At 42.1% G+C, this 25708-nt stretch overlaps 1 protein-coding gene across 2 annotated transcripts in view; it reads left to right on the top strand.

Moving 5' to 3' along the window:
• nphp1 (nephronophthisis 1) overlaps nucleotides 1-25708 on the top strand; it is a 117517-nt gene that overhangs the window by 83443 nt on the left and 8366 nt on the right. Inside the window, exons 13-19 of one of the 2 annotated variants that reach the window (XM_069887655.1) lie at nucleotides 2382-2492; nucleotides 2797-2879; nucleotides 6478-6554; nucleotides 6636-6729; nucleotides 14647-14759; nucleotides 17641-17714; nucleotides 18255-18299. In XM_069887655.1, the coding sequence (XP_069743756.1) occupies nucleotides 2382-2492; nucleotides 2797-2879; nucleotides 6478-6554; nucleotides 6636-6729; nucleotides 14647-14759; nucleotides 17641-17714; nucleotides 18255-18299 (597 nt within the window). The remainder of the gene's footprint in view (nucleotides 1-2381; nucleotides 2493-2796; nucleotides 2880-6477; nucleotides 6555-6635; nucleotides 6730-14646; nucleotides 14760-17640; nucleotides 17715-18254; nucleotides 18300-25708) is intronic. The other variant, XM_069887656.1, reaches the window with a different exon arrangement.

The raw sequence follows: 25708 nt of genomic DNA, 5'->3' as shown, positions 1-25708 counted from the left end.
AATTGGCTGATAGGCAGAAAGCAAAAGGTTGAAATTAAGGGATCCTGTTCAGGTTGGCTGCCTCTAACGAGTGGTGTTCCGCAGGGGTCGGTCTTGGGGCCGCTGTTGTTTACAATTTATATTAACGATTTGAATTGTAGAATCAATGGTTTTGTGGCTAAATTTGCGGATGGCACTAAGATAGGTGGCAGAGCAGGAAGTGTTGAAGAAACCGTAAAATTGCAGAGGGATATTGACCGATTGGGAGATTGGGCAAACATATGGCAGATGAAGTTCAATGTTGAGAGTGCTTGGTTCTACATTTTGGCAGCAGAAATAAACAGGTAGAGAACTGCCTGGATGGGGAGAAAATTCAATCCTTGGAGGTGCAGAGAGACCTGGGCATCCTTGTGCAGAGTCATCTAAAAGTTAATGCCCAGGTGGGATTGGTAGCGAAGAAGGCGAATGCTATGTTAGCATTCATTTCAAGAGGTATAGTGTATAAGAGTAGAGAGGTGTTAATGAGGCTCTATGGGATACTGGTGAGACCCCATCTGGAGTATTGTGTACAGTTTTGTCCCCCTATCTTTGAAAAGTTGTGATATTGCTGGAGAGGGTGCAGAGGAGATTTACTAGGATGATTCCTGGAATGCAGGGGCTGGCGTATGGGGAGCGTTTGACAGCTCTTGTGTTGTATTCGTTGGATCATAGGAGAATGAGGGTGGGATCTCATAGAGATGTTTTGAATATTGAAAGGTTTTGATAGAGTGAATGCAGATAAGATGTTTCCCTTGATGGGTGAATCGAGGACAAGAAGTCATAGTCTTAAAATTAGAATTTATCCAATTAGAAAGGAGGAAGAACTTCTTTACTCAGAGGATCATGTATCTGTGGAACTCACTGCTGTACAAAGCAGTGAAGGCCAGATCACTGGGAGTGTATACACAGGAAATGGATAAGTACCTCATTAGTAAGGATATCAAGGGATATGGGGAAAAGGCTGGAAATTGGAACTAGGTGAGAGCATAATTCATCTTAGTGTAGAGTCACAGAAAAGACTCGATGGGCCTAAAGGCCTGCTTTTGCTCCTTTAACTTGTGAACTTGCGGTTCTTGGACTCTATTCATTGGAATATAGAAGAATGAGAGGGAATCTCCTAGAAACATATTGAATGCTGAAAGGATTGGACAGAATAGATGTGAATACGATGTTTCCCTTGGTGAGTGAATCCAGGACAAGAGGGCACAGTTTTAGAATGAGAAGGTACCCATTTAAAACAGAGATGAGGAGAAATTTCTTGTTAAACAAGAGGGTGGTGGATTTGTGGAATTTGTTGCCGCATCCAGCTGTGGAGGCCTGATCATTGGTGGAATTTAAGGGGGTGATTGATAGGTGTCTTAGTCATGGTATCAAGGGATATGGGGAAAAGGCTGGAACTTTGAACTAGATGTGAGAACAGTTTAGCTCAGGGTGGATTTACAGAGCAGACTCAATGGGCCAAATGGCCTACTTCTGTTCCTTTTTATTGTGATCTTATGAACTCATCTTAAAGCCAACTATAATAAGCTATTAATAATTCTCCACGTGACTTGGTCCCAAAATTTGTTTGATGTCATTCTTGCTGGGCACTTTTTTTTGTACATTGAAAATACTACAGAAATATAGTATGTCTTATAAGAACATTGATGCTTTGACCCCAGTGACCGCAGTGTCTCACACGATTAGATTTAGCAATTATCAGTGAAATGTGCATCTATTTGGCTTTTCTTTCTTTTAAGATTCTCAATTCTTGTTTGTGATGTACTGGAATTTTGTAATTGCTCATCTCTGACATTGGATTCGAACAAATTTTGCAATAATCTTGCACGATGTTTAGTTATCCGTTCTAAAGGATGTAAAGCATTTCAAAACATTTGTAACTGTTTCTTTATGCAAAATTTTCACAAAGGCCATGTCCCTGTGATGTTTTCCCAAGGGAAAATTTCAGATAATACAGTACATTATGGATCATGTGGGTAATCTGGTTTGCAGTTACAACCAGTGAATGAACTTTAAAACATTGCTTGAGTTATATATGCATTGGTGTCTTAACATTTCCCTGTTGTCTCTGAATATGCAATACATTGAAAATTTTCAGTTCTCTCTTGTAGAATATCTGCAATGAATGTTAAATATTTGGGTAGATTTCTAAAGCATCGGAGATTGGCTGCTCCTCTCTGATTATAGAGCCTTATCTCTGGACTATTAAGATTTATTTTGTCAGAAAGGAAGACAACCTATCATGTTTAAAACTGATTATAATGTAGATGATCCCATTTGATGTCTTAATTCTCCATTGATATATTTGATTCCCAGTTGTCTAAAAATAGTTTATTGATATTTATTGTTCTGTAATGTTGCAGGTTACAGGTATTCTTCCCAGTCTTTTGGATGGTGAATGTTTTGTGAGGTCAAATTCACAATCTCCTGATATTGGCATTCTGTTTGAAGTGGGTGTAACCTACATTTGTAATGTAAGTCGTCTGGTGATAATTTATGTAATTACAACTTCAGAACAATTGATTTGCCATTAAAAAAAACATATTTATTCATTTTACTGTTTATAAAATCCAGTAGATTTCCCCTAAATGAATAATGTACATGATTGTAATAGGAGATTTTTCTTTCCTATTTGGTTCACAGGGCCTCTAATTAATTTTAATTTAGATGGATGAATGACAGAGGATTTGGTTATAACTGTCAGTGATCAAAGAAATCAGTTAAAATAAAAAGAATAACAGCTCCTATTGTTCATATTTAAACTCTTTTACATTTTAGTCAACTGGCCACCAAGGAGAGTTGAGCTGTGGTTGGGTTTTTTTGCCACTCTTTACTGCAGATGGAGCTGCTGTTCCCCACAGGTAAAAATGTGTTTTGTTATATGTCAACTCAAAGGTAAAAATAAATATTAACCTTTTATATATTTTTTGCAGATTTAGGTTCCTTGGCAATATTGTTGTTCAACCACTTGATAATATTTCACTTCCATGAACTATGAACCCATGACCATGAGTACTGATCTTGCATATAGTACTGCTACTAGATTTGACTGTTACAAACATAGGAAGTCGGAACAGGAGTAGGCCAAAAATGGCCCATCGAGCCTGCTCCGCCATTCAATAAGATCATGGCTGATCTAATTTATGACCTAACTCCACCTATCTGCTTCTCCCCATATCCCCTAATTCCTCTGTAGTAGTATCCAATTCTGCAGAGTACTGCTATTACAGATACTGTATGTTACCAAACTTGGGCATTGGCAAATAGGGAATCTAGTACAATGAAGGATGAAGTGCAGTTTTTCTTTTTCAACAATAAGAAATGGCTTCAGAGATAAAAACAAAAAGCCATGAGAAATGAGGGCAGGAATAAAAAAGCAAGATTAAAAACAAGACTTTAAAAAATCAAGGTGCGTCATAAGTTGGACGGTTGCGGAGGCCAGATCATTTGGTGTATTTAAGACAGAGATTGATAGGTTCTTGATTAACCAGTGCACCAAAGGTTATGGGGATATGGCCAGGCAGTGGGGCTGAATGGGACAATAGATCAGCTCATGATTAAATGGTGGGGCTGACTTGATGGGTTGAATAACCCTTTTGTGCTCCAATGTCTTATGATCCTTGAAGTGTCAGTCTGGCATTTGCATGGACACACTTTGACTACATGGGTTTCCACTGGTTGCTCCAGTTTGCTCCAAAAAATTGTGTGAATGGTAAGTATGGGAACAGTTCTACTCAAGATCGCAAGAAAATGCAGAGAATGGTAAATGAAGCAAAAACTAATATCACTCTATAACTCTTCATTTTCTGGGAGAGCAGCTAAAATATTGAAAGACTAGATGTTGCCTGGCAATGCTCTCTTCTCCCTCCCCCCTTCCATTGGGCAGAAACTACACATGCTTGAGGCACAAACCTCTTCAAGGACAGCTTCTTTCCTCGTGTTATCAGACTCTTGAATGGATTTCAAACTGACAAAAGGTGATACCCTTGAACAGTCTTTTGTAGCTATGCTTTCCTTTATTCCCTGCACTAGGTTTTTGTAATTTCTCTATACTGTGATGGATTATTTTATATTTTATAATACATATAAATATGTTTTTGGAGGAGATAGATTGTGAGGGTTTAGTGTAGGTCACAAACAAATATAAACACTTCACAAAACAGATCTAATTTAAAATGCAAGAGCTTTACTCAAACCAGACACTCCAGGCCCAGTGCCTTTGTAAAGACAGTTAAAACTGCTTTGCTAAAGTTTTTCACAAGGAGGTGCAAATAGAAGTACCCGAGTTCAAGAGATTTCACAAGTAGGTGTTAATTGGACTGATGCTGTGTAAATGGATTATTGTTTTGAAAGCAACAGATGAACAGGCTCAGAAGATTGGGTCCAGTGCCGCAATCTGTCTGGTTGCAGTTTACTGTTCTAAAAAGGTCACGTGGCTTTTCAAGCCGAGATAGAACAAAGACAAAACAGGTTTTCTCTAAGAGAGAGAGAGAGAGAAAATTCAGTTTGAGTTCTGCAGTGGCCTTTGGAAGCTGGCAGCTTGTTTAAACCCTATTTTGAATACGGGTTGTGAGTTCCGAGTTCAGCCTGTTGAAAACCCTTGTGGTCCATGCAAGAGGAAATGGCTGGCTAGAGTGTTTCACCTGAAATAAGGGAAACAAAAGGAACTCTGTGGTGACGTGGAAGAAAAGGTTATCATTGAGTGGTAACCAATTACCTTTAGGCACCAGAGCTTGGTGAAAATTCATAAATGTTAAATTCTGTAAATTGCCTGATACTGGTGAACTTGGAGGAGTGAGAAATGGGCTTGGAGTGTGAATCAAAGAACTTTTCTGAACTCGTACACATTACATACACGTGCACTTAGAATCAGAAGGGGGTTAAGTTAGGTTAGTTAAGTTAATAGTGATAAGTTAAAGTTTGATCCTTTTTCAATGTTTAAAGAAAATTAAAAATGAGAATTGTTGTAGAAACCATTTGTCTTGGTGAATTTCTATTGCTACTGGGTTTTGGGGTCCTCTGGGCCCATAACAATAGACTGATTATCATCACTTACTCTATACACTTGTTTGTCTGTTTATTGTGCATTTTTATTATTACTTTATCTACTGTATATTTTTACCTGAACAGCAAAGCAAAACAAAACTTCTTACTATATTTCATACAAATAAATAGACCATAAAATTTAATTCATTTGGCTATGATAAATTGCCACCCAGTGTATAGGTGTGTGGTAGAATCTTAAAAAGGGCGGGGGAGGGGGGGGTGGAAATGCGAGAGAATACAATACAAATAATATTGGATGAGTATAAATGTGTGCTTAATGGTTAGTGTGGACTCTCTGGCCTGAAGGGGCAAATTGTATATTGTCCAACTGCATGATATCAAATTCATGGGTTGGGAGTTTGACTGACAATTGTCATTAGGTTGGTTCATCTGCAAAGCTGACTGTTTTGTGCATAGTATGTTCCACTAAGAAGACAGGCACTGATGACTGCCCAAGGACAGGCAAGTAGTTTAGGAGATCTCTGAAGGCACCTGATTGCAAATTAAGAAAGAGGTTTCCCTGGAATTTCAGCCATGCTAAAACACAGATGAAAGTAGGAAAAAGTTTAAAGAGTGATAATTGTATAATTTGGTTTGCTTAGGTGAGAGATGGTGCTTCTGTGATCGCAGAATGGGTTGTTTCAACCTTAGTGCCAGGGTCAGTTTGCCATCTCATAGCTGCAGGATATTTTAATAAAAGCTAAAATGTCAGTACTTTCGTGTCAACAGCCTATGTAGAGAAATACTTCAGATAGTACAGGATTAATTTAAGAAGCTGGCTCTGTTTGGGGAGGGGGGTGGGAAGGAGGGAGGGAAGGAAGGGGGGAAAAAGGGGAGAAAATGACACTCTGTATGTGTATATTCAAGAGAGAAATGTTTATGTGTATTTTGGTCAATATGGTTCATAGTGTGAAAAATAAAAAAAGAAGCCGGGAAAGAGATAAAGAAGCAGGTCATCAAAGATACTGCTGATTATTCTCAATTATAGAAGAATGAGTAACGGCAGAGATTCTTGGGGCAATGGGACCAGTTGTGATGAAGCTGCAAAATCCTTATGACCATTTTACTGTTGTGGAGAGATAAGCAAACTTGGCAGAGGGGTGGTAAATTGAGAATTGATTTAGGCGAAGAAATCACTTTATTTGCTAATGTGAATCATGTCCCCTTTCATACCCAGCCCTCACCCATTCTCATCTCCCATCCTCTACCCTCCACCCCATTTCTCCACTCCACTTGATTCTTGTGTTCTTTCTTGCTGGATTTCCTGCTCCATTTGTACTCCCTTTTTCTAAATCTTCCTTAAATGAGAGACACTGTACAAATGTGTTTTTAATGGATTATATTCTCGCAATAGTTCTGATTGTATTGCACTTTTGTGGTTTTGATAATATTGATGTTTTTCTTGAAATACAGGACTTATGAAATTGTATTAAATGGTGGAACACCTTATGAAAAAGGCTTGGATGTCGATCCAATACTCTCTAAAAGAGGTAAGGCATATCTGTTTTTTTTTAAGCAGGTATTCTAGGTTTCTTCCAAGGTCCTAATCTTGTTTTGCCTTGTTGTTTTAGCTACCTTTTTTGAGCAGATTCTGGTGGCCAGGAAGCAACCTAAACTCCTCATGAAGTTGAAGACATCAGCTGGTTATATGAGAAATATCCTGAAGTAGGTATTTCTGATCTGTGATATTTCATTTACCTAGCAAGGCATGTTTACTACACAATAAAAACGTGGCCAGACCTAGTCACACTAACGAACAATACTTTTTTGTTGTGAATAAGCAACTCTATTTTAGTAAACTACAGAGGTTAGTTTTGCAAAGCTACTACGGTAAAAATCCCCATTATCTGGAGTTCAAGCAACTGGCAGCCTCAAACAAATGTGAAAAAAATATGAAAGTTTAAAATTGGCGCCCCCCCCCCAGTGGTCAGCTCATGCAACATGCAATCTCAAGCAATCAGCAAATTCACCTATCCGGCATCTACCAATCCCCATAGGTGCCATATACAGAATTTACTGTGAATGTGTTTGAAACAAAAAGAAACAAAATGAAACTAAGGTAAAAGTGAAGATAAGACCGGGGAACTAACAATCAGGGAAAGAGTTTTTGACCAAATATCTTATCAAAAAAAGATAGTAGAGGGGAGTAACGTGATTGAGTGGCTGGTCGGGTAGAAACAGCCCTCTCCAGAGAAAGGAAAAAAGTGTAAAAAAACAGAGCTCAATAAACATAAAACATAGGAAGAGAAAGATAAAGTTACAGAGAAGAGACAGAAGATGGCACCCAAAAGAGAAAAAATAACAATAACAGAGAAAAGGGAAGAAGGAAAATCACTGGAGAAGAAAGAAGAAGGCCTTACCTACACATCGGAGCAGAGAGCCACCGTGGAGAGGAGCGGCTGATCTCCGGTGTTGGTGAGTCCCCAGAGGAGCAGTGTCCTCCCGACCGATGGACTCCAAAAATGGCTCTCAGAGCCAAGAAGAGGTGCGCAGTGTGCAAGTAAAAGAAAAGGTTAACGCCGACAGGAGGGGGACTCGGCTGAGGAGCGACCAGCTGCGGAGTGGCCAGCTGAGAGACGCCCAGTATCGGGGCGTTCGGTTGGTGGAAATAAACAAGAAAGAAGAAAAGAAGAGTGGTGAGAAAGGGAATGAAGGGCTGGAAGAGGGTGAGTGGCTATGGGACAACCGACAGGGGGACGACTTGCGGCAGGAGACCCAGCAGCAGGTCGACCTGCAGCGGGAGGCCCAACAACAGGAGACACAGCAGCTGGAGGCCCAGCAAGGATACAGAAGCAGCTCACCAGAGAAGGATGAAGATACACAGATACAGAGAAGAAGATGACACAGACTCAGAAGAGGAGGAGGAAGAAGACCAAGAATTTGAAAGGAAAGAAGAGGTAAAATAGAAAGACAAAGTTTAGATAAAGCCTTTTTTGAAGAACAAATTAGGTCATTAAACGAATGGCGATCATTAGAATTTAGTTCAATCAAAAGAAAAATGAAAAGAGCTGAAGACAGAATAAAAAGCTTAGAGTTGGTCATGACTGAAATAGGGAAAAGAGTAGAAAATGTGGAGGAACGAGAAGCTGCTGCAGAAATGGAGATAAATGATTTAAGAGAGAAGTTGGAAGAGAGCGGGAAAAAAATTGAAGAGACACTATGGCGGCTCACCACTAGGCAGGCAAACCGGCCCTGCTTGTAAGCCACGCGGCAGGGCAGCCGGCCAAAATGGCGCCATCGGGAGTGTTCCCTTCCTCCCAGCACGGGGCTCAGAAGCCTGCGCTGGGGGACCATGTGTCGCCCAGGTGACGTCGGCGCCCTCCAGCGCAGTTCTCAGCCAGGTCCAGGCTGGGAGTATAAGTACAGCCCAGCAGCCTTCAATAAACTAGTCTGCTCACAGAGCTCAACGCGTTTGGTTGTGTGTGTTCTTTGAGGAGCAGTGTAGCTGCCGCTACAATTGGTGACCCTGATTGGTTCAAACGTCTTTGAACCCATCATGAGCGAGCTTGGGATCAGCGCTATAGCCGTGAAACTGCCTGAATTCTGGGTTCAGGAGCCAGAGACCTGGTTCGGCCACGTGGAGGCTCAGTTTCACCTCCGCCAGATTTCGTCCGACATGACCAAATTTTACCATGTGGTCGTTGCCCTGGACCAGGCCACCGCCAAACACGTGCTGCACCTCGTTCAGCACCCACCTGCCGAAGACAAATACGAGACCATCAAGCGAGTACTTACTGGATCCCATGGACTATCCAGACACGACACCAGCGTGCCACTTGGATGCTGCACCTCGACGCCCTGGGGGACAGGTCCACGATGGAGCTGATGGACGAGATGCTCACACTCATGGGTAAGCGCACCAACTGCCCACTCTTCCAGCGCATTTTCCTTGACAATATGCCTGGGGACATCCAGCCGCTGCTAGTCTAGGAGAGCTTCACCGACCCAAGGAAGGTCGCCCAGAAGGCCCAAGAGCTATGGCTCGCATAATTCCCGGAGGGCTCAGCGGTCCAGCAGGTCACGAGGCAAGGGCACGACCACACCAAGCCCGCCCCTAGAGCTGTGGTAGAGCATCTGGCCCCTGCAGGGGCACCCAATAGCATACCAAGGCCACAGCATCCATTCCAGGCCTCTGCTTCTACCACCAGTGCTGGGGAGCCAAGGCTCGGAAGTGTTGTCAGCCCCGCTCGTTCCAGGGAAACAACCAGGCCAGCTGCTGTTGATGGCTCTGGCGGCTGGCCAAGGACACAGCCTCTTCTACCTGCGGGACTCTGTCAGTGGCTGGCGGTTCCTCGTTGACACTGGAGCCCAGATCAACGTCATCCCAGCCACGGTCATTGAGACCAGGAACTGACCTCGTGGACCTCCCCTCCGTGAAATCCGGACGTATGGAGACAAGACAGTCCACTTCCAAATTGGCCAACGAAATTTCGAGTTGAGGTTCACCGTCTCGTCCCTCTTGACTGCCATCCTGGATGCAGACTTCCTCCTCGCACATGGGCTTCTGGTAGACATTCGAGGTAGGCGCCTTGTGGACACCTTGTTCGAATTTCTGTGCATGCCGTTCAGGCTCAAGAATGCCGTTCAGACCTTCCAGCGCCTCATGGACTTTATGGGCAGGGACTTGGATTTCTTCTTTATTTATTTGGACGACATCTTCGTCGCCAGCAAGGACCAGGCGCAACGCAAGGCCCACCTACGCACCCTTTTCTCCCAGCTGGCCGATTTCGGCTTTACCATCAACCCGGCCAAGAGCCAGTTCGGGAAAAAGTCCGTGCAGTTCTTGGGCCATACCATCACGGCCGAATGATCACGCCCACCGCTGCGAAGGTCGCCGCTATCAGGGAGCTCCTATGCCCGGACAGCCTCAAGGGGCTGCAGGAGTTCGCGGGTATCGTCAACTTTTACAACCGCTTCATCCCGGGAGCTGCGTGCATCATTCAGCCGCTTTTCGCTCTCATCGCAGCCAAGCACAAAATGCTCGCTTTGAACCCAGAAGCCTGCAACGCATTCGAGGCCACCAAGGATGCCCTCGCAAAGGCCACCATGCTCGCCCACCTACACACCGACCTGCATATGGCACTCTCTTGATGCCTCTGCCACAGCCGTCGGTGCCATTCTGGAGCAGCAAGTGAATGGACATTGGAAGCCGCTGGCATTCTTCAGCCGCCTGCTCTGCCCGCCGGAACGCAAGTATAGTGCCTTCGACCACGAATTACTGGGCATGTACCTGGCGGTACAGCATTTCCACTATTTTTTGGAGGGGAGGACTTTTACCATCTTCACCGACCACGAACCTCTCACCCAGGCGCTCTCGATGGCAAAGGGTCCCAGGTCGGCTGGCCAGCAGTGTCACCTCTCCTTTGCGTCAGAGTTTACCACCGACATTCAGCACGAGGCGGGGAAGGACAATGTGGTTGCTGATGCACTCTCGCGACCGGTCATCTGCGCGCTGATGCCCGACCTCGACTTCAACCAGCTCATCCGGGACCAGAAGACTGATGAGGAGACGAGGGCCTTCAAGACAGCTATCGCGGGCCTGCGGTTCCGAGACCTCCTGACTCCGAGCGGCGAAGGCACCATCTTGTGCGATATCTCCATGGGCACCCCACAACCAGTGGTTCCCCAGCAGAGGTGCAGGCAGGTCTTCCGTCACATCCACGACCTTTCATATCCGGCCATCAGGTCCACTGTCCAATTGGTGGCAGAACGGTTTGTATGGCATGGGCCAGAACATGCACCCATTGCAAGACATCCAAGGTGCATAGGCACACCAGGGCACCCGAACAGGAGTTCGAGCACGTCCGGGAACAGTTCAGCCACATTCACGTGGACATCGTTGGGCCCTTACCCATTTCCCAGGGCAACCGTTACCTGTTTACGATGGTGGACCGCACCACTCACTGGCCTGAGGCAATCCCGATGCCAGACTCCTCTACCGACTCTTGTTCCCAGGCACTGATGCATGGTTGGGTCGCCCAGTTCGGCGTCCCGGATTACCTCACCAGCGATCGGGGCGCCCAGTTCACATCTGCTCTCTGGACACAGCTCGCCAACAGGTTGGGGATCCACCTACACCGAACCATTGCCGACTACTTGCAGGCCAATGGACTGGTCGAATGCCTGCACCGCCACCTTAAGTCAGCACTCATGGCCCACCTCACCGGTCCCAACTGGGTGGACGAACTGCCTTGGGTCCTCCTGGACATCCACTTCACTCCCGGTGCGGCACTGGCACTAGCTAGTGAGTTTGTCAATGCACCTCACAATCCCCAACAGTCACCACACGAACTACTTCCTCACCTCAGGGCACGCTTGGACTCGTTCGAACCCCCACCGCCGCCCAGGCATGGCACCCGCCCGTCTCACATTCCCGGCGAACTGCTTTCCGCGGAGTACATTTTCTTTCGGCGGGGTCTGACCGCGGCACCTCTGCATCAACCGTATGAGGGGCCGTACAGAGTTGTACAGCGTTCCAGCTCCACCTTCACGCTGGACGTTGGTGGCAGATGGGAGCTGTTTCCTGTGGACAGGCTGAAGCCAGCGCACCTCGATCCCACTGAGCCTGTGGTCGTAGCCCAGCGCAAGAAGCGAGGCGTCTGGCGAGAAAGGACATTGGCGGCGGTTCTGGGGGTAGGGGCTGTGTGGGGGCTCACCACTAGACAGGTGAACTGGCCCCACTTGTAAGCCACACGGCAGGGCAGCCGGCCAAAATGGCGCCGTCGGGAGTGTTCCCTTCCTCCCAGCACGGGGCTCAGAAGCCTGCGCTGGGGGACCATGTGTCGCCCAGGTGACGTCGGCGCCCTCCAGCGCAGTTCTCAGCCAGGTCCAGGCTGGGAGTATAAGTACAGCCCAGCAGCCTTCAATAAACTAGTCTGCTCACAGAGCTCAACGCGTTTAGTTGTGTGTGTTCTTTGAGGAGCAGTGTAGCTGCCGCTACAACACAAGATTTATTGTCACAAAAAATTGATGTATTGGAAAACTACAATAGGCGAAACAACATAAAAATAGTGGGCCTGAAAGAAGGCAAAGAAGGGTCAGATATGAAGAAATTTATGAAAGGATGGATCCAGAAGGTGCTGGAAACGACAGATTCACATGAAGAAATAGAAATCGAAAGGGCGCATAGAGTGCTAGTACTGAAACTGCCACGACATCAAAAACCGAGATCCACATTGGTAAAATTTCTAAGATATACGACAAGAGAAAACATACTAGAGTTGGCAAGAAAGGAGGTTAGAGAAGACAATAAGCCATTGGAATATAAGGGACAAAAAATATTTTTTTACCCGGACATAAGCTCCGAGCTTTTAAAGAAGAGGAAGGAATTCAACATGGCAAAAACAATCTTATGGAAGAAAGGTTATAACTTTATATTAAGACATCCAGCAGTACTCAAGTATTAATTCCTGGGGAACGAAATAGACTGTTCTCGGTCCCAAAGAAAGCCCAAGAATTTGCTGAACATTTGCAGGACAGGAGAAGAGAGGAGGAGGAGTGACAAGAAGGAAGACTGGCAAGAAAATATAAAGATAATGTACATATAAAGATGGATAAGAGAAAGGGAAGAAGGGGGGGAAAAAAGAGAGTGAGCTTTGTTATAAGTATAGGAAAATAGTGTTCTCTGGGGGAGAGGGGAGTATAATGGTCACTGCGAAATAGGTTGACGCTTGCGACTAAGTTCGCAAGCCAAATGGAAAGGGGTGTTGTGGTTGCTATCAAGGGACAGGAGGCAATCCAAGGAGGGGAAGTTCATTTGGGGTTAAAGGGTTTTTGATTGTGGGGATAGTTGGGGTATTTCATGTCTTAAATGCGTTGTCATATATTGAGATTAGAAAGGAAAACTTAAAAAACAGTAATGAAATAAAAGGGGATGGAGGTGGTGAAGAGACGGAAAAGAAGTGAAAATAAAGATATAAGATGGCCACATTGGACTATATGACTATAAATATTAATGGAATATATAACCAAGTTTAAGTGTATCCCATTGGGAAAAAAAATCACATATAATTTAAAAGACAAAAAAACCTGGGAACCATATATAGAACATAACAGAAAGAGCAGGCCTCGGACCACCACCACATCAAATGATAAGAAGATAAACACGATCAGATTTAATGTGTATAAGTAGGTGATACGTCTTTTTTGTTTGTATTCCTTTTGTATAAAGATATTGTTTTATTGTATTTTTAAATTTCAAATATTTACTGTTTTTGGAGGGGGGTGGGAAGGGGGAAGGGAGGGATAAGGGAAAAAAAAGAGAAAATGTCACTGTGAATATTTAAAGAGATGCGTCTGTAAATATATTGGTTTATACAGTTCAGAGTGCAATAAATAAAGAATTACAAAAAAAACAGAAGATAGTAAAAGCATCCCAAATGATTTTAGTACAAAAGTATGGAACTTAAACAATTATTACCGTTGATTTTCCTGGTTGTTAATCTGACAAACTCTGGACTTGGTGGCTTGTGTTCTATGCTATTAGAAAATGTTGCAAAGACGCTAGATGTAAAAATTCCTAAATTTGGGAAAATCTCCTGCAGATTGGCAACCTGCAAAAGTATTACTTCTCTTCAGGGGGGAAGGCAGAAAATCTATTGATCAGTTAGCGTAAACTCAAATGTAGGGAGAATGATAAAGAAGTTGTAATGTGGCTGTGTGGCTGAGCAGGAAAGCTGTAGACTTTCGTACAATATGGATAGTTTAGTCATTTGATCCCAAAATATCAAATGAAATTTATTCCATAATTGGAAGGGAGAGGAATATATATTAATGGGGACCCGGAGAGTTCTTGTCGAACAAAGGAGGAAAAACCCAACACCCAACCCCAACCAACCAATTTTCCCCTGCAACCGTGTCTGCCTGTCCCGCATCGGACTTGTCAGCCACAAACGAGCCTGCAGCTGACGTGGACATTTACCCCCTCCATAAATCTTCGTCCGCGAAGCCAAGCCAAAGAAGTAGTTCAGGTGCATTGTTCCATGAAATTTGAGATATATGTAGACAGAGTGGTGAAAATGGCATTTTGTGTGGTTGTATTCATTGATCAGAACATTTGAGGAATGTGGGATAAATACAGATAAATGGAACTAGCTTGGTTGGCATTGCCAAGATGGGCCAAATGATCTGTTTCCATTCGGTAGAATCCTATGACGAGTGAATACAGGAGCTAGGATGTCATGTTACAACTGTACAAAATATTAGTGAGACCATATATATATGTGCAGAAAAGATTCACAAGAATGTTATGGGGATGGGTGGGCTTGAATTATTAGGAGAGACTGGATAGGTATACACTAGAGGGCATGGTTTGAAGCTGAGAGGAGAAATATTTAAAAGAGACAGGAGGGTCACCTTTATCCACACACGCAGAGCAATGTATCTGGACAGGTTCATGGATAGGATAGACTTAGAGGAAATATGGGGTGAGCACAGGCAAATGGGACTAACTTGGATAGACAACTTAGTCAGCGAAGGTAAGTTGGGCCAAGGGCCTTGGCTCTGACTTAAAGACAGTTAAACTTCTGTTACTGATGGGTGACTCCAATTAATTGATAGCTCACTCTGTTACTCTGTTTGCAGCTTGCTTCCAGAAACTCTGGTTGGACCCAATTGCTACATCCACCTTTTGGCCTTTTATCGACAATTACTTGCAGAAGCACTTCTTAAGGACAGAATTCATAAACAAAGTGCTGGTGAGAATACAGAGCCAAAGGCCTTCATTCTATTCAAATGTGAAAGTTGCTTTGTTTTGGCAGGTTCTAATCTATTCGACCAGGGAAATGCTCAACAATAAATATATGTATAAAAAGTTTATTTTGGGTTCAGCTGATGGTTGATTGAATTTATACAGCCAGTAGCATGCTATGATAAACCACTGGTTGGTGCTGTTAGCAAATCTCAGTCAGTATTGCCTCTGCATTAGGCCCAGGGAGGATGAGCTGCATTTCCTGCAGTTGATCTCTTCCCCATGTCCCTTTGCTTGAAATATGACTCACTAAACAAACCATAGGTGTACTTAATCTTGCCCTCCTTTCACCATCAAGGTATGAATTGTAGCCATTTGGTAAATTAATGGATGAAAACTCACGCCCAGGCAATTGAGAGGAAGGGTGGACGGTTGTGAAAGTGACATCTCATTGCTGCAGACACAAAATCAATTAAGTTGTAATCTACTGCATTTGCTGAATCGGAGATTTGTGATTAATGTGTGTGACCAGGAAGTTTTGTTAACAGTCATGATCAATAGATTTGTAGTTTATCACTTTTTGTAGTCATAAAAATCATGTGCAGAGGGAGAACCATTTCTATCACATACTGGGATTAGCTGCTGCTAATTTGACATACAGTATTAAGGTGAAGCCATAAGGACACAATTGGGAAGAATCTACAGCACAATTGCACATATTATTTTTGTTACAAAGAAATATGCTCTCATAGAACTATAGAGGTTTGCAGTACGGATGGAGTTATCTTTGTTTACTCTTTATAAGATCAATCCAAAAGTAATTTCAATACCTATTCCTGTCTCAATTACCTGTAGCATCCATTTCAGATCAAATACTACTTATTGTCATGCAATAAAACAGAAATGCCATATGACATGAAATTGTCGTTAGTCTGCCATCAGGCATTGGCATTGCCCAGCACCCCTTACAGCAAAAGAGTTTCCTCTCAGAGTCACTGAGAGTTCTTGAATTTCCTTCCAGTGCTCCTGCAGCCATACATGCCTCCAGTTCAGTTCCAACCATTGACAACGTGAGCACAGATCCAAACCTGATGAGGAAGCCTTCAGTGTCCAAGGTCCTTCTTGCCATCAGCACCCACTTGAATCCTGGTTCTGGTATCTTGTTCTCATGAGCCATTCACCAGGCAACCCATGGTCTGTGTGGGTTCCTTGCCTGCAAGTCGCCAACAGCCATCAGCACCCTCTTGAATCCTGGTTCTGGTATCTTCTTCTCATGAGCCATTCACCAGGCAACCCATGGTCTGTGTGGGTTCCTTGCCTGCAAGTCGCCAACAGCCTGCCGCCTGTGTGTGTCCTTTAGACACAGAACCCCTTGCTGGTCCACCACCGTGGTCACCATTCTTGGGGGAATCTTCTCTATTTCTCCTCAACATGGGGTGTTCACTCTGTTTCTGGTGCCCTGCAGACTCCCCTGGAGTCTGCCACACCTCGAGGCTGCTGCCGCACACGGGCCCTGCCATTTTGGGACTAGACCTCGCAGTCGCAGGATTTTAAATAAACACCTTTGGCTCCTTTAACAGGTCATTTAAAGCCTGAACAGAGCTGATGGCTGTCGGACAGGGTGGTATGTCCCTTCAGGGGAGTGTAGTGCCCGCCATTTTTTCTTGAAAACATATTTCTCTCTTTTTTTAAAAGAACAGTAATTTTGGCCTTGATTATTCTGTGTGGTAAACCATTCTGTCGTTCTACGATCTTTCGTAGAACGAAATTTGATGACAATATCACATGAATGACTCTTAACCCATCTGATTTGCAATGCTGATTTGCTTGATATTGGTCTTTGAGGTTTAGATTAGCAGGGGAGTAGCTACGTCATATACCCTAGACCGGCGGAGCGGTCCTCTTCTAGGGGGCCATCCTCTGCGACCGAGCGCTGAGCTTCGGGAGGGACGCACATGGAGCTGTGAGGGAAGGGTGACACCCAGCCAGATCAGCCGAATCATCCCTAGCGATCAATGGGGTGACAGATGTCGCAGCCAGATCGCCCTCACAACCTTTGTTTGATATTGGAAATTTATTTACTGTGTCAAAACTATTCACAATGCTCAATTTCTTGCCTTTCACTGTTGCACAAGAGTTAGTAGTGCAGAAACTTAGTATTGTTGTAATGTTTCTTTTATTTTTATTGAGTTTATCATGAGCACGGCTACAGAAATTTGAAAACCACTTGACAATTCATTCGTATAGAAGCAAGCACACACAAAGAAGAAAAAAGTAAACAAATTACATTGAGGATTATAACCATGTTAAACCCGTTTATTGAAATAAATCATGAAAAAACATAAGGGAAAAAAAAAACCATAAAAACTAAAACCAAAAACTACATCTAATCTAAACCCCTCCCTCTGAACAAGGTTACCTTGTATAATTTAAAAAATAACGTGGAACTGCTGGTAACCTCCAGAGAACAGGCAGTGAACCACCAAAACATACAATGAATTCTAAATCCTTCCAATTGTAAAAGAACGGGCCCCAGAATTTCATAAATTGAAACATTCTATCTTTGATAATATACCTGAATTTCTCTAAACTTAAATAGGATATTACATCATATAACCATTGTATTGTAATATTTCTGCTTAAAGCACAGTCCCTTCACCATAAGATCTCCTATTGACAGTCTTTACTCTGCCAGTGTTTGGATTGATTACCTTTATTGATAATGCAATTCTACGTGCTACCTATTCCATCATGTTTCCTAGGCAACCCACTGCAATAATCGTGATTTTCATGAGTAGAATATATTACTGGTTCCTGGTCAGATCTTGTACTTTTGTTTGACTCGCATTGCAGATAGATGTGGGATGTTTTTCTTCTTTGCATTACAGATCTCATCTGTAACCCAGTGCTGGCAACGTTTCCTGAACTTCTGGAACAAACTGATATTGTAGATGCTCTCAGGGTAAGTCTTGCTGTTCTGCACAATGTTTCTGGCAGTAGACTGCAGATGGTTTAAGTATCATATGCCACCTCTATAGCATTACGTAAATCTGGTTTCTTCTCATCAAATTGCCAGTAAAACCTTTGTTCAAACTTCAGTTACTTCAATCTGTGGGAAAAAAAAGCATACATGAAATTACCCCAGGACAGAAAGATGCAATAACAATATTTCACACTTGGAAGATGGTTCAGTTCTGGTTGCATCATTATAGGAAGGATGTGGAAGTTTTGGAGAGGGTGCAGAGGAGATTCTGATTTGTAAAGCTTTTAAAGAGCCAACTTTAAAGAGATATAAAAATTCAAAGAAAAATTTTCAGGTGGTGGATTATATAATGATTTGGCTGTTGACCCAGTTCCATATTATTTTTTTTAAGAAGTATTTTCAGTATTTTATTGGCAGTATTGTATCTAGGAATAGGAGTAAACTCTCTCACAGATTTATAAAATGATAAACTTTAGACATTTCCTTGATATTGATGCCTGGTTGCTTTCCATTTGACAGAGTGCTTGGTCTGAAAAGGAATTAACTGTGAAACGATCTGAGAAGGTAAATTTTATGTTTAATTTGATTTACATTAGTCTGATGTTTTTGAAAGTTAACAATATTGCAAAGTAAATTTAGAAAGAGCTTCAGGCTTCTGAAAGATTGCTAGTTACTGCTGCACAGCTATGTAAAGTTATCAGTGGGCAGGCTACTGTGCTGAAGTAAAAGGAAAATGCACCAATACCAATTAGTAGTTGCATTTGTCTACTGCCTTTAATGTTAACAAATGCCCCAAGCTCTTTGTAGGCATGTTATCTAACAAAATGTCTCAGCTGAAGAATTGACTTGGAATAAGCTTTTCAATATCTTTTACTAGGCCCTTTTATGCAGAGAAAATGCCTTGAAAAGTATTGATCACACTTGCCTTGCTCTTTTTCCCCTCACTACTCTCCCAGAAGCTCTTATATTCAGATAAACTGTTAAAGGTGGAGATTCTCCGCCCTTGCGTCGGGAGACTTACCTCTATAAATGCGCTGTGGCTGGCTCCAAGGCGCTGACTGCAATCCCTCTTGGCGAAGGATCATTGGTGGAGCTCTGCACTCTGTCACCTCACTTAAATGTAATGCCGCAGCCAAGGGGCGGGCAGCCAGCGACCCATCTACCCCATCTCTCCCTCCCACTCACCCCTCTCCCTCCATGACCGCCTCAGGGCAGGGATGGGCGGTAGGAGTTGTCAGGTCATGGGCCATTAGGGCAGGGGCACCCAGCAGGGGCCGTCAGAACAGGGGTGGGCGGTGGGAGCCATCAAGTTAGGGGTGGCCAGTGGGGGCCCTCAGGCTGGGGGCCATCAGGGGGTGGCGGGTGTGGGCTGTGACGGCCACTCCGGCTGCTCACCAGGCCATCAGAGGCACAAAATGCAGCAGAGCAATGGCTATCTCCCCTACCCATAATCTCCCACGCAGAGCGCATGGGGGATTATGGGTATGGAAGGGGCCATTGCTCTGTCATGTATTTATGACGGGTAGTGCTACGGCACCAGTCGCCCCGTCTCATTGGTTCCGGAGGTTGGTACGAGGCACTGCTCAACATGAATGTGTCACAAGAACAGCTTTTTAGTGCTGCTCCATGAAAGGTGTTTATATTTTTCCCTCCGCGCTTACAGCCAGCCTCCAGGGGGAAAATAGCGTGAAAGGTCCTACTGACTGAGAACAGCAATGAAAAGGCAATAAAACGAAGCTTCTATTTGAGCCTTGATGAAGGGGTTTCACCCCAAAGCATTGATTTTTTTAAAAAACTTTATTTATTCGTTCAAAAAAACAAATAATATATGACATACACAGCAATTAAACATGAACATGAACATTTTTTTTATATATATATAAAAAAAGAGAAACCCCCCCCCCCCAGCCAACTCTCCTAAGGAGAGCCATAAAAAAAGAAAAAAGAAAGAATATTTAAAAAAAGTTAAATATACATATTAAAATCTAATCAATTGAAATGTAAATATTCCGAGTACAACAGCCACTTATTAATTAAAAAATTATAATTATGTGAAACATCCGTAATTTTTTTCCATTATTAAACAATATTTCATCTCATTATGCCATCTATTAAGAATAATCATATTTGTATCTTTCCACATACTAGCAATACATTTTTTCACTATGGATAAAGCTAATTATACAAAAGCAAGCTGGAACTTATCTAATCCCAAGCCTTTCAGAGGTTATAAACTACCCAATAAAAATACTGTTGGATCTCAAACTATTTTAATCTTATACAGAAATTCTAAAAACGATTGAATTTTCTTCCAAAAAGATTGTATATGTATACATGACCAAACAGCATGAAAAAAAGTTCCAACCGTATCACCACATCTAAAACACAAATCTGACTCATTAAAACCATATTTTTTCAATTTTTCAGCTGTCAAACACAACTGATGTAAAAAATTGTAATTAATCATTGCATAATGTGCATTTATCAATCTAGTTACACTATCATAACAGATCTAACCAATCCTCTGCAGAAAAAGTAAAACCAATATCTGCTTCCCATTTAATTTTAGATCTATCCCAACCCTTGTTATCCATACCATCCTGTAATATTTGATACATAAATGAAATATAACCCTTCTCTGGTACCTTCATAAGAGAAGTCTCAAATTTAGTCATTTTAGGTAAAATCATATCTCTACATACATTTTACCAAAGATCGAATTTGATAATAAAGAAATGAAGAATTCTTATCAATACCAAAATCTTCCCTCATCTGATTAAAAGATAAAAACTTACCCTCTTTAAAACAATCTCCCAAATTTTTCACACCTTTAAATCTCCAATGCAATAAACTTTGATAATGTATTGAAAAATAAATAAGTCAAAGCCAATAATTTACCCCTAGAACCTATCATTTTATTTTTCTTTATCCATAACTTCATTAAATGTTTAAAAAGGCAATATCAATTTTCATTTTCTTAATATACGCCAAGACTCGCTTACGCTTAATCAGACTATTTAAACCTCAAACATTAAAAGTAGCAAACCTCAACTTTGACATGACATATCTATTATTATTACTAAATACCAATAATATTTTATATAAAAACTCAAATCAACGTATATAGGCCCTCCAATAAAAAAAATCACAAATTAAAAACTAAGAAAAAAGTTTTTAAAAAATTTAAAAAAACAATTAAAAAAATCCCCCCCAACAAAATACGACTAAAAGGTAGTAATCCCCTAAACAAAAATTGGATGTGGATCACCCACCAGTGGGTGATGTCTAGTAAAGAACTTAGTGCAAATCTCCCCCTCCCCAGCCAAACAATCAGTAACATCCAAGTATCATAATAACAAAAGAAAAAATAAAATAAGAAAATTCTTCTTTTCATCCAAAAGACTCCAGTCTCAAAGATCCCATTTCAGAAGGAGGTGGACTCTTTCCATTCCCATTTTTCCCATTTCTGCCATTTCTTCTGTTTCCAGAGCAACCAGATTTTCCTTTAGGAGATAATGGTGGACTACGTCTTTGTCCTCTTATATCTGGCAATGAGTCAGCAAAAATCATTGCTTCACAATCAGTTTCAAAAAACCGAAATTGATAGTCACCGTAAAAGACCTTCAACACTGCAGGGTAACGAAAAGTAGACTTATAACCTTTACGCCACAAGACTTCTTTAACTGGATTGAATCGACGTCGACGTTGAGTGACCTCTTGACTCAGATCAGGATAAAAAAAAGACTCTGCTATTCTGAATCAATAACGGGGCTTGTCGTTGTCTCGCATTTTGCACTGCAAGTCAAAATATTGCTTCTCTATCCAAATAACTCAGACATCAAATTATTACCGGTCTCGGGGGTTGACCAGCTGAGGGTATTCTTCTTAAAGCTCTATGGGCTCTTTCCAGTACCAATCCCCCAGAGAAAAATTCTTGCCCTAATATTTGCGGAATCAAGTCTTTAAAAAAACGAAGAGGATCTTGTCCTTCTATACCTTCTGGTAAACCAACAATTTTCACGTTATTCGTTCTGCTTTGATTTTCCAAATAATCTATTTTTTTTTCTAGCTCCTTCTCACGATCTCCTAATCCTATGACTGATTTTTCCACCTTCAACACTTTTTCTGTGTTAGAAGTCACTTGTTGTTTACAGTCCAAAAAAAGCAGTCTGAAATTTTAAAAATTCTTCATAAGATGCATCCACACGTGTCTTAACTATATTTAATTCTGAACTAATACCAGCATTCATTTGAACCATTTCATTCATTTGAGATGTCAACAAATCCATTCCAGGTTTTAATACAGCTTGAATAACTGCATTCATTTGCATACACTGTGATTTGGTAAATCTCAGCTCTACTCTCTCTGACCTGGTGGCAGAACAAGGTAACTGCAGCTCCTGCTGCAATTCAACAGAAGGCATTTTAAAAGTTTTACTGCGAGTCTGGACTCCCAGCGACGGCATCCCGACTTCTTCAGGGTTTCCCCCCGCATCTTGTTGTTTTCTCATCAATTCGCGAAGAAAAACGATTTCTTCAGATTGTAATGCTGCCTGATGCTTTTCCTTTTCAGCCTCCACAGGCAATCTTTGGGATTTAGGCAATGAAGAAATTGAGCCTGGGGCTATTTCAAGTCGTCTAGGCCCCAAATCTTCAACACTTCGAAAATGTATCTTCTTTTGGACTTGAGATTTAGTCTTTTTACATTAGTGGCCATAATAATTCCTTAATACTTTAAACTAAAATTTAAAAAGTTTAAACTTGGAAACAAAGGGTTAAAAAAACGGGTATTTAAAAGTCTGGCCAGAGAGGTCGTGATTGCAATTCTAGACTCTACGCCATCTTGCCAGGCCCCCACCCCAAAGCATTGATGACCTTTTTCTTCCACTGATGCTACTCAACCTGTTCTGTTTCTCCATTTGATTGTTCTTTGCTATCATGTAACTATTTAGCTCTTGATTCTGAAAACAAATTGTACTTTTGAAAGGCCAGAGTATTTTATCGCTCGACATTGTTTCAAGTCTGGTAGTCCAGAAACAGTTCTCTATTTAATCCTTGGTAGGACAGAAGGATTAACTGTGATGAGATGAAGGTTTGGTTTTCCATATGGTCTCAATGTTTACTGGTCAATAGGTTAATGAGAGCAGAGAAAAGAAACAAGGAAACATGCTAAAACTGAATTGTAGGTCAGAAATGAGCAGCCAGAAACTCAGCAGGTCAAACAGATGCTGGGATCGAATGCAATACACAAATGTGCTGGAGCAGATCAACCTAGCATGTTTGTGTATTGGACTCGACTCCAGCATTTGCAGACCTCTTGTTTAACTTCATTTGTAAGTCAGAGCTGCTGTTGAAACCCAAAATCAAAAGGAGAATCCTGGAAAATCCAGAATGGAATGGAATCTTTGCAGGAGGTATGGTGAATATATTTGAATAAAGTTTATAAAAGTGGTGGAGAAACTCAGCAGGTCATGCAGCATCCGTGGAAAGCAACCTCCAACCTCTGGTAGACTCCTCTCCCATTCGCTTGCTTTTCATCATCTGCAGAAAATATCTTTCTCAGGCCTCTGCACCTCCCCATCACCTTTCTGCTCCTTTCTCTTATTCCCCCTCCCGTCTGCGCATCTGCCTGTATTTCGGCATACCTGAAGAAGGGCTCAGGCCTGATAAGTCATCTGCCTATTATTTTATGTGGATGCTTCATGATCTGCTGAGTTTCTGCAGCACTTTAGTGTACTTCACTAGACCCCAACATCTGCAGACTTCTTGTTTACCTGAATGAAATTCGTCATATACAAAAGTGCAATGAAAGTCTTACTTCCTGAGCTTTTCAGAGGCATAAAATATATAAGAATAGAAAATATAAAAGGAAAATTAATTGTGTTGCTCCAAATTATATGTTAGTGAGTAAGGTGAGCGGATTGGAGGCAAGAAACTAGTAGAGGGTATTGGAGGTGTTTTGAATAGAAGTGGAAAGGGCCTGTATCAGAATGAGTTAAAGGAATGGAGTTAAGGTGGCAAGAATTGGATTCAATGGGGTGAAGGGCAGGGTGAAGCAATGGCTACCTCATACTTGTGGATTTTGTCATAAAAGTGAAAGCAGTCTATGTACATTTAAGGGAAGGTGTGGAGGGAAGATCCTGAGGAAATTAAGTCATTGTCTATCTGGGAGACCTTGATGTGACATTCAGTGGATGGGTTGTGTTTTCACTTACAGGTAAGGAGGTCATTCAACCCATCAATTCTTTGCTTGCAGTCAAATCAATCCCATTCCCTGATATTTATTCTGTCTTAGTACCCAGTATGTCCTCATACTTATCCTACCATTAACATTCAGGGGATATATACAATGGCCATTATCCTAACAACATGTCTTTGGGACAGTGGGGGGGAAAAAATCAGCTCACCTGGGGTTCAGAATCCAGGAGGTGTCTGAGATCTCACATTTGACCTCTATGATGTATAAAACCTCACTGCACCACTCTTGTTGATCAATTTGATAATGATATGAAGTTCAATTTTGTTTATTGTCACATGAAAAAACTACAGGAAGAAGTTTATTTTGTTAGCTAGTCAATCCATGCTAATATAACAGTAAAGATAAAGTGCAGAGTTTCAAAGGGAAATCAGAACAGAGCAAAAGAGTTCTACAAATATGTTAATGGTAAGAGGAAAGCTAGAGACAAAATTGGTCCCTTAGAAAATCAGAGCGGAAAACTGTGTGTGGAGCCTAGAGAAATGGGGGAGATATTGAACAGTTTCTTTTCTTCGGTATTCACTAAGGAGAAGGATATTGGGAGATGTGAGATAAAAAAAGCAAATTGGGTAAATATGGGGAATATAGAGATTACAAAAGGTGTAGTTTTAAGGCTTTTGAAGAATATAAAGGTGGATAAGTCTCCGGGACCAGACGGGATCTTCCCCAGGACATTGAGAGAAGTGAAGGAGGAAATAGCAGAGGCTCTGGCGGTAATTTTCCAAATGTCATTAGATATGGGGATAGTGCCGGAGGATTGGCGCATTGCGCATGTGGTTCTGTTATTTAAAAAGGGTTCAAGGAGGAAGCCTGGCAACTATCGGCCTGTAAGTTTGACGTCTGTGGTAGGTAAATTAATGGAGAAAATTCTTAGAGATAGTACTTATAAACATCTGGATAGACAGGGTTTGATCAGGAGCACTCAACATGGATTTGTGGGAGGAAGGTCATGTTTGACCAATCTGATTGAATTTTTTGAAGAGGTGACTAGGAATGGATGAGGGTAGCGCAGTGGATGTTGTCTATATGGACTTCAGTAAGGCCTTCGATAAGGTACCACATGGAAGGTTAGTTAGGAAGGTACAGTCTTTAGGTATAAATTTTAAGATAGTCAAATGGATTGAACATTGGCTGAAAGGGAGAGGCCAGAGAGTGGTAGTGGATAATTGTCTGTCAGGTTGGAGGCCGGTGACCAGTGGTGTGCCTCAAGGATCTGTATTGGGCCCATTGTTGTTCGTTATATACATTAATGATCTAGATGATGGGGTGGTGAATTGGATTAGTAAATATGCAGACGATACTAAGATAGGTGGAATAGTGGATAATGAAGAAGGTTTTCAAGGATTGCAGAGGGATTTGGGCTGCTTAGAAAAGTGGGCTGAAAAATGGCAGATGGAATTTAATGCTGATAAGTGTGAGGTGCTTCATTTTGGTAAGAAGAATCAGAATAGGACATACGTGGTAAATGGGAGAGCATTGAGGAATACAGAAGAGCAGAAAGATTTAGGAGTGACGGTACATCGTTCCCTGAAGGTAGAAACTCACGTGAATAGGGTGGTGAAGAAGGCTTTTAGTATGCTGACCTTTATCAATCATTGCATGGAATATAGGAGTTGGGAGGTGATGTTGAGATTGTATAAGACGTTGGTGCGGCCTAATTTGGAGTTCTGTGTGCAGTTCTGGTCGCCTAATTATAGGAAGGATATAAACAGAGTGG

This window comes from Narcine bancroftii, chromosome 6 (genome assembly GCF_036971445.1).
Source record: "Narcine bancroftii isolate sNarBan1 chromosome 6, sNarBan1.hap1, whole genome shotgun sequence".
Taxonomy (NCBI): Eukaryota; Metazoa; Chordata; class Chondrichthyes; order Torpediniformes; family Narcinidae; genus Narcine; species Narcine bancroftii.
The sequence above is the reverse complement of the archived record's forward strand: the minus strand, read 5'-3'. Positions and strand labels throughout refer to the sequence as shown.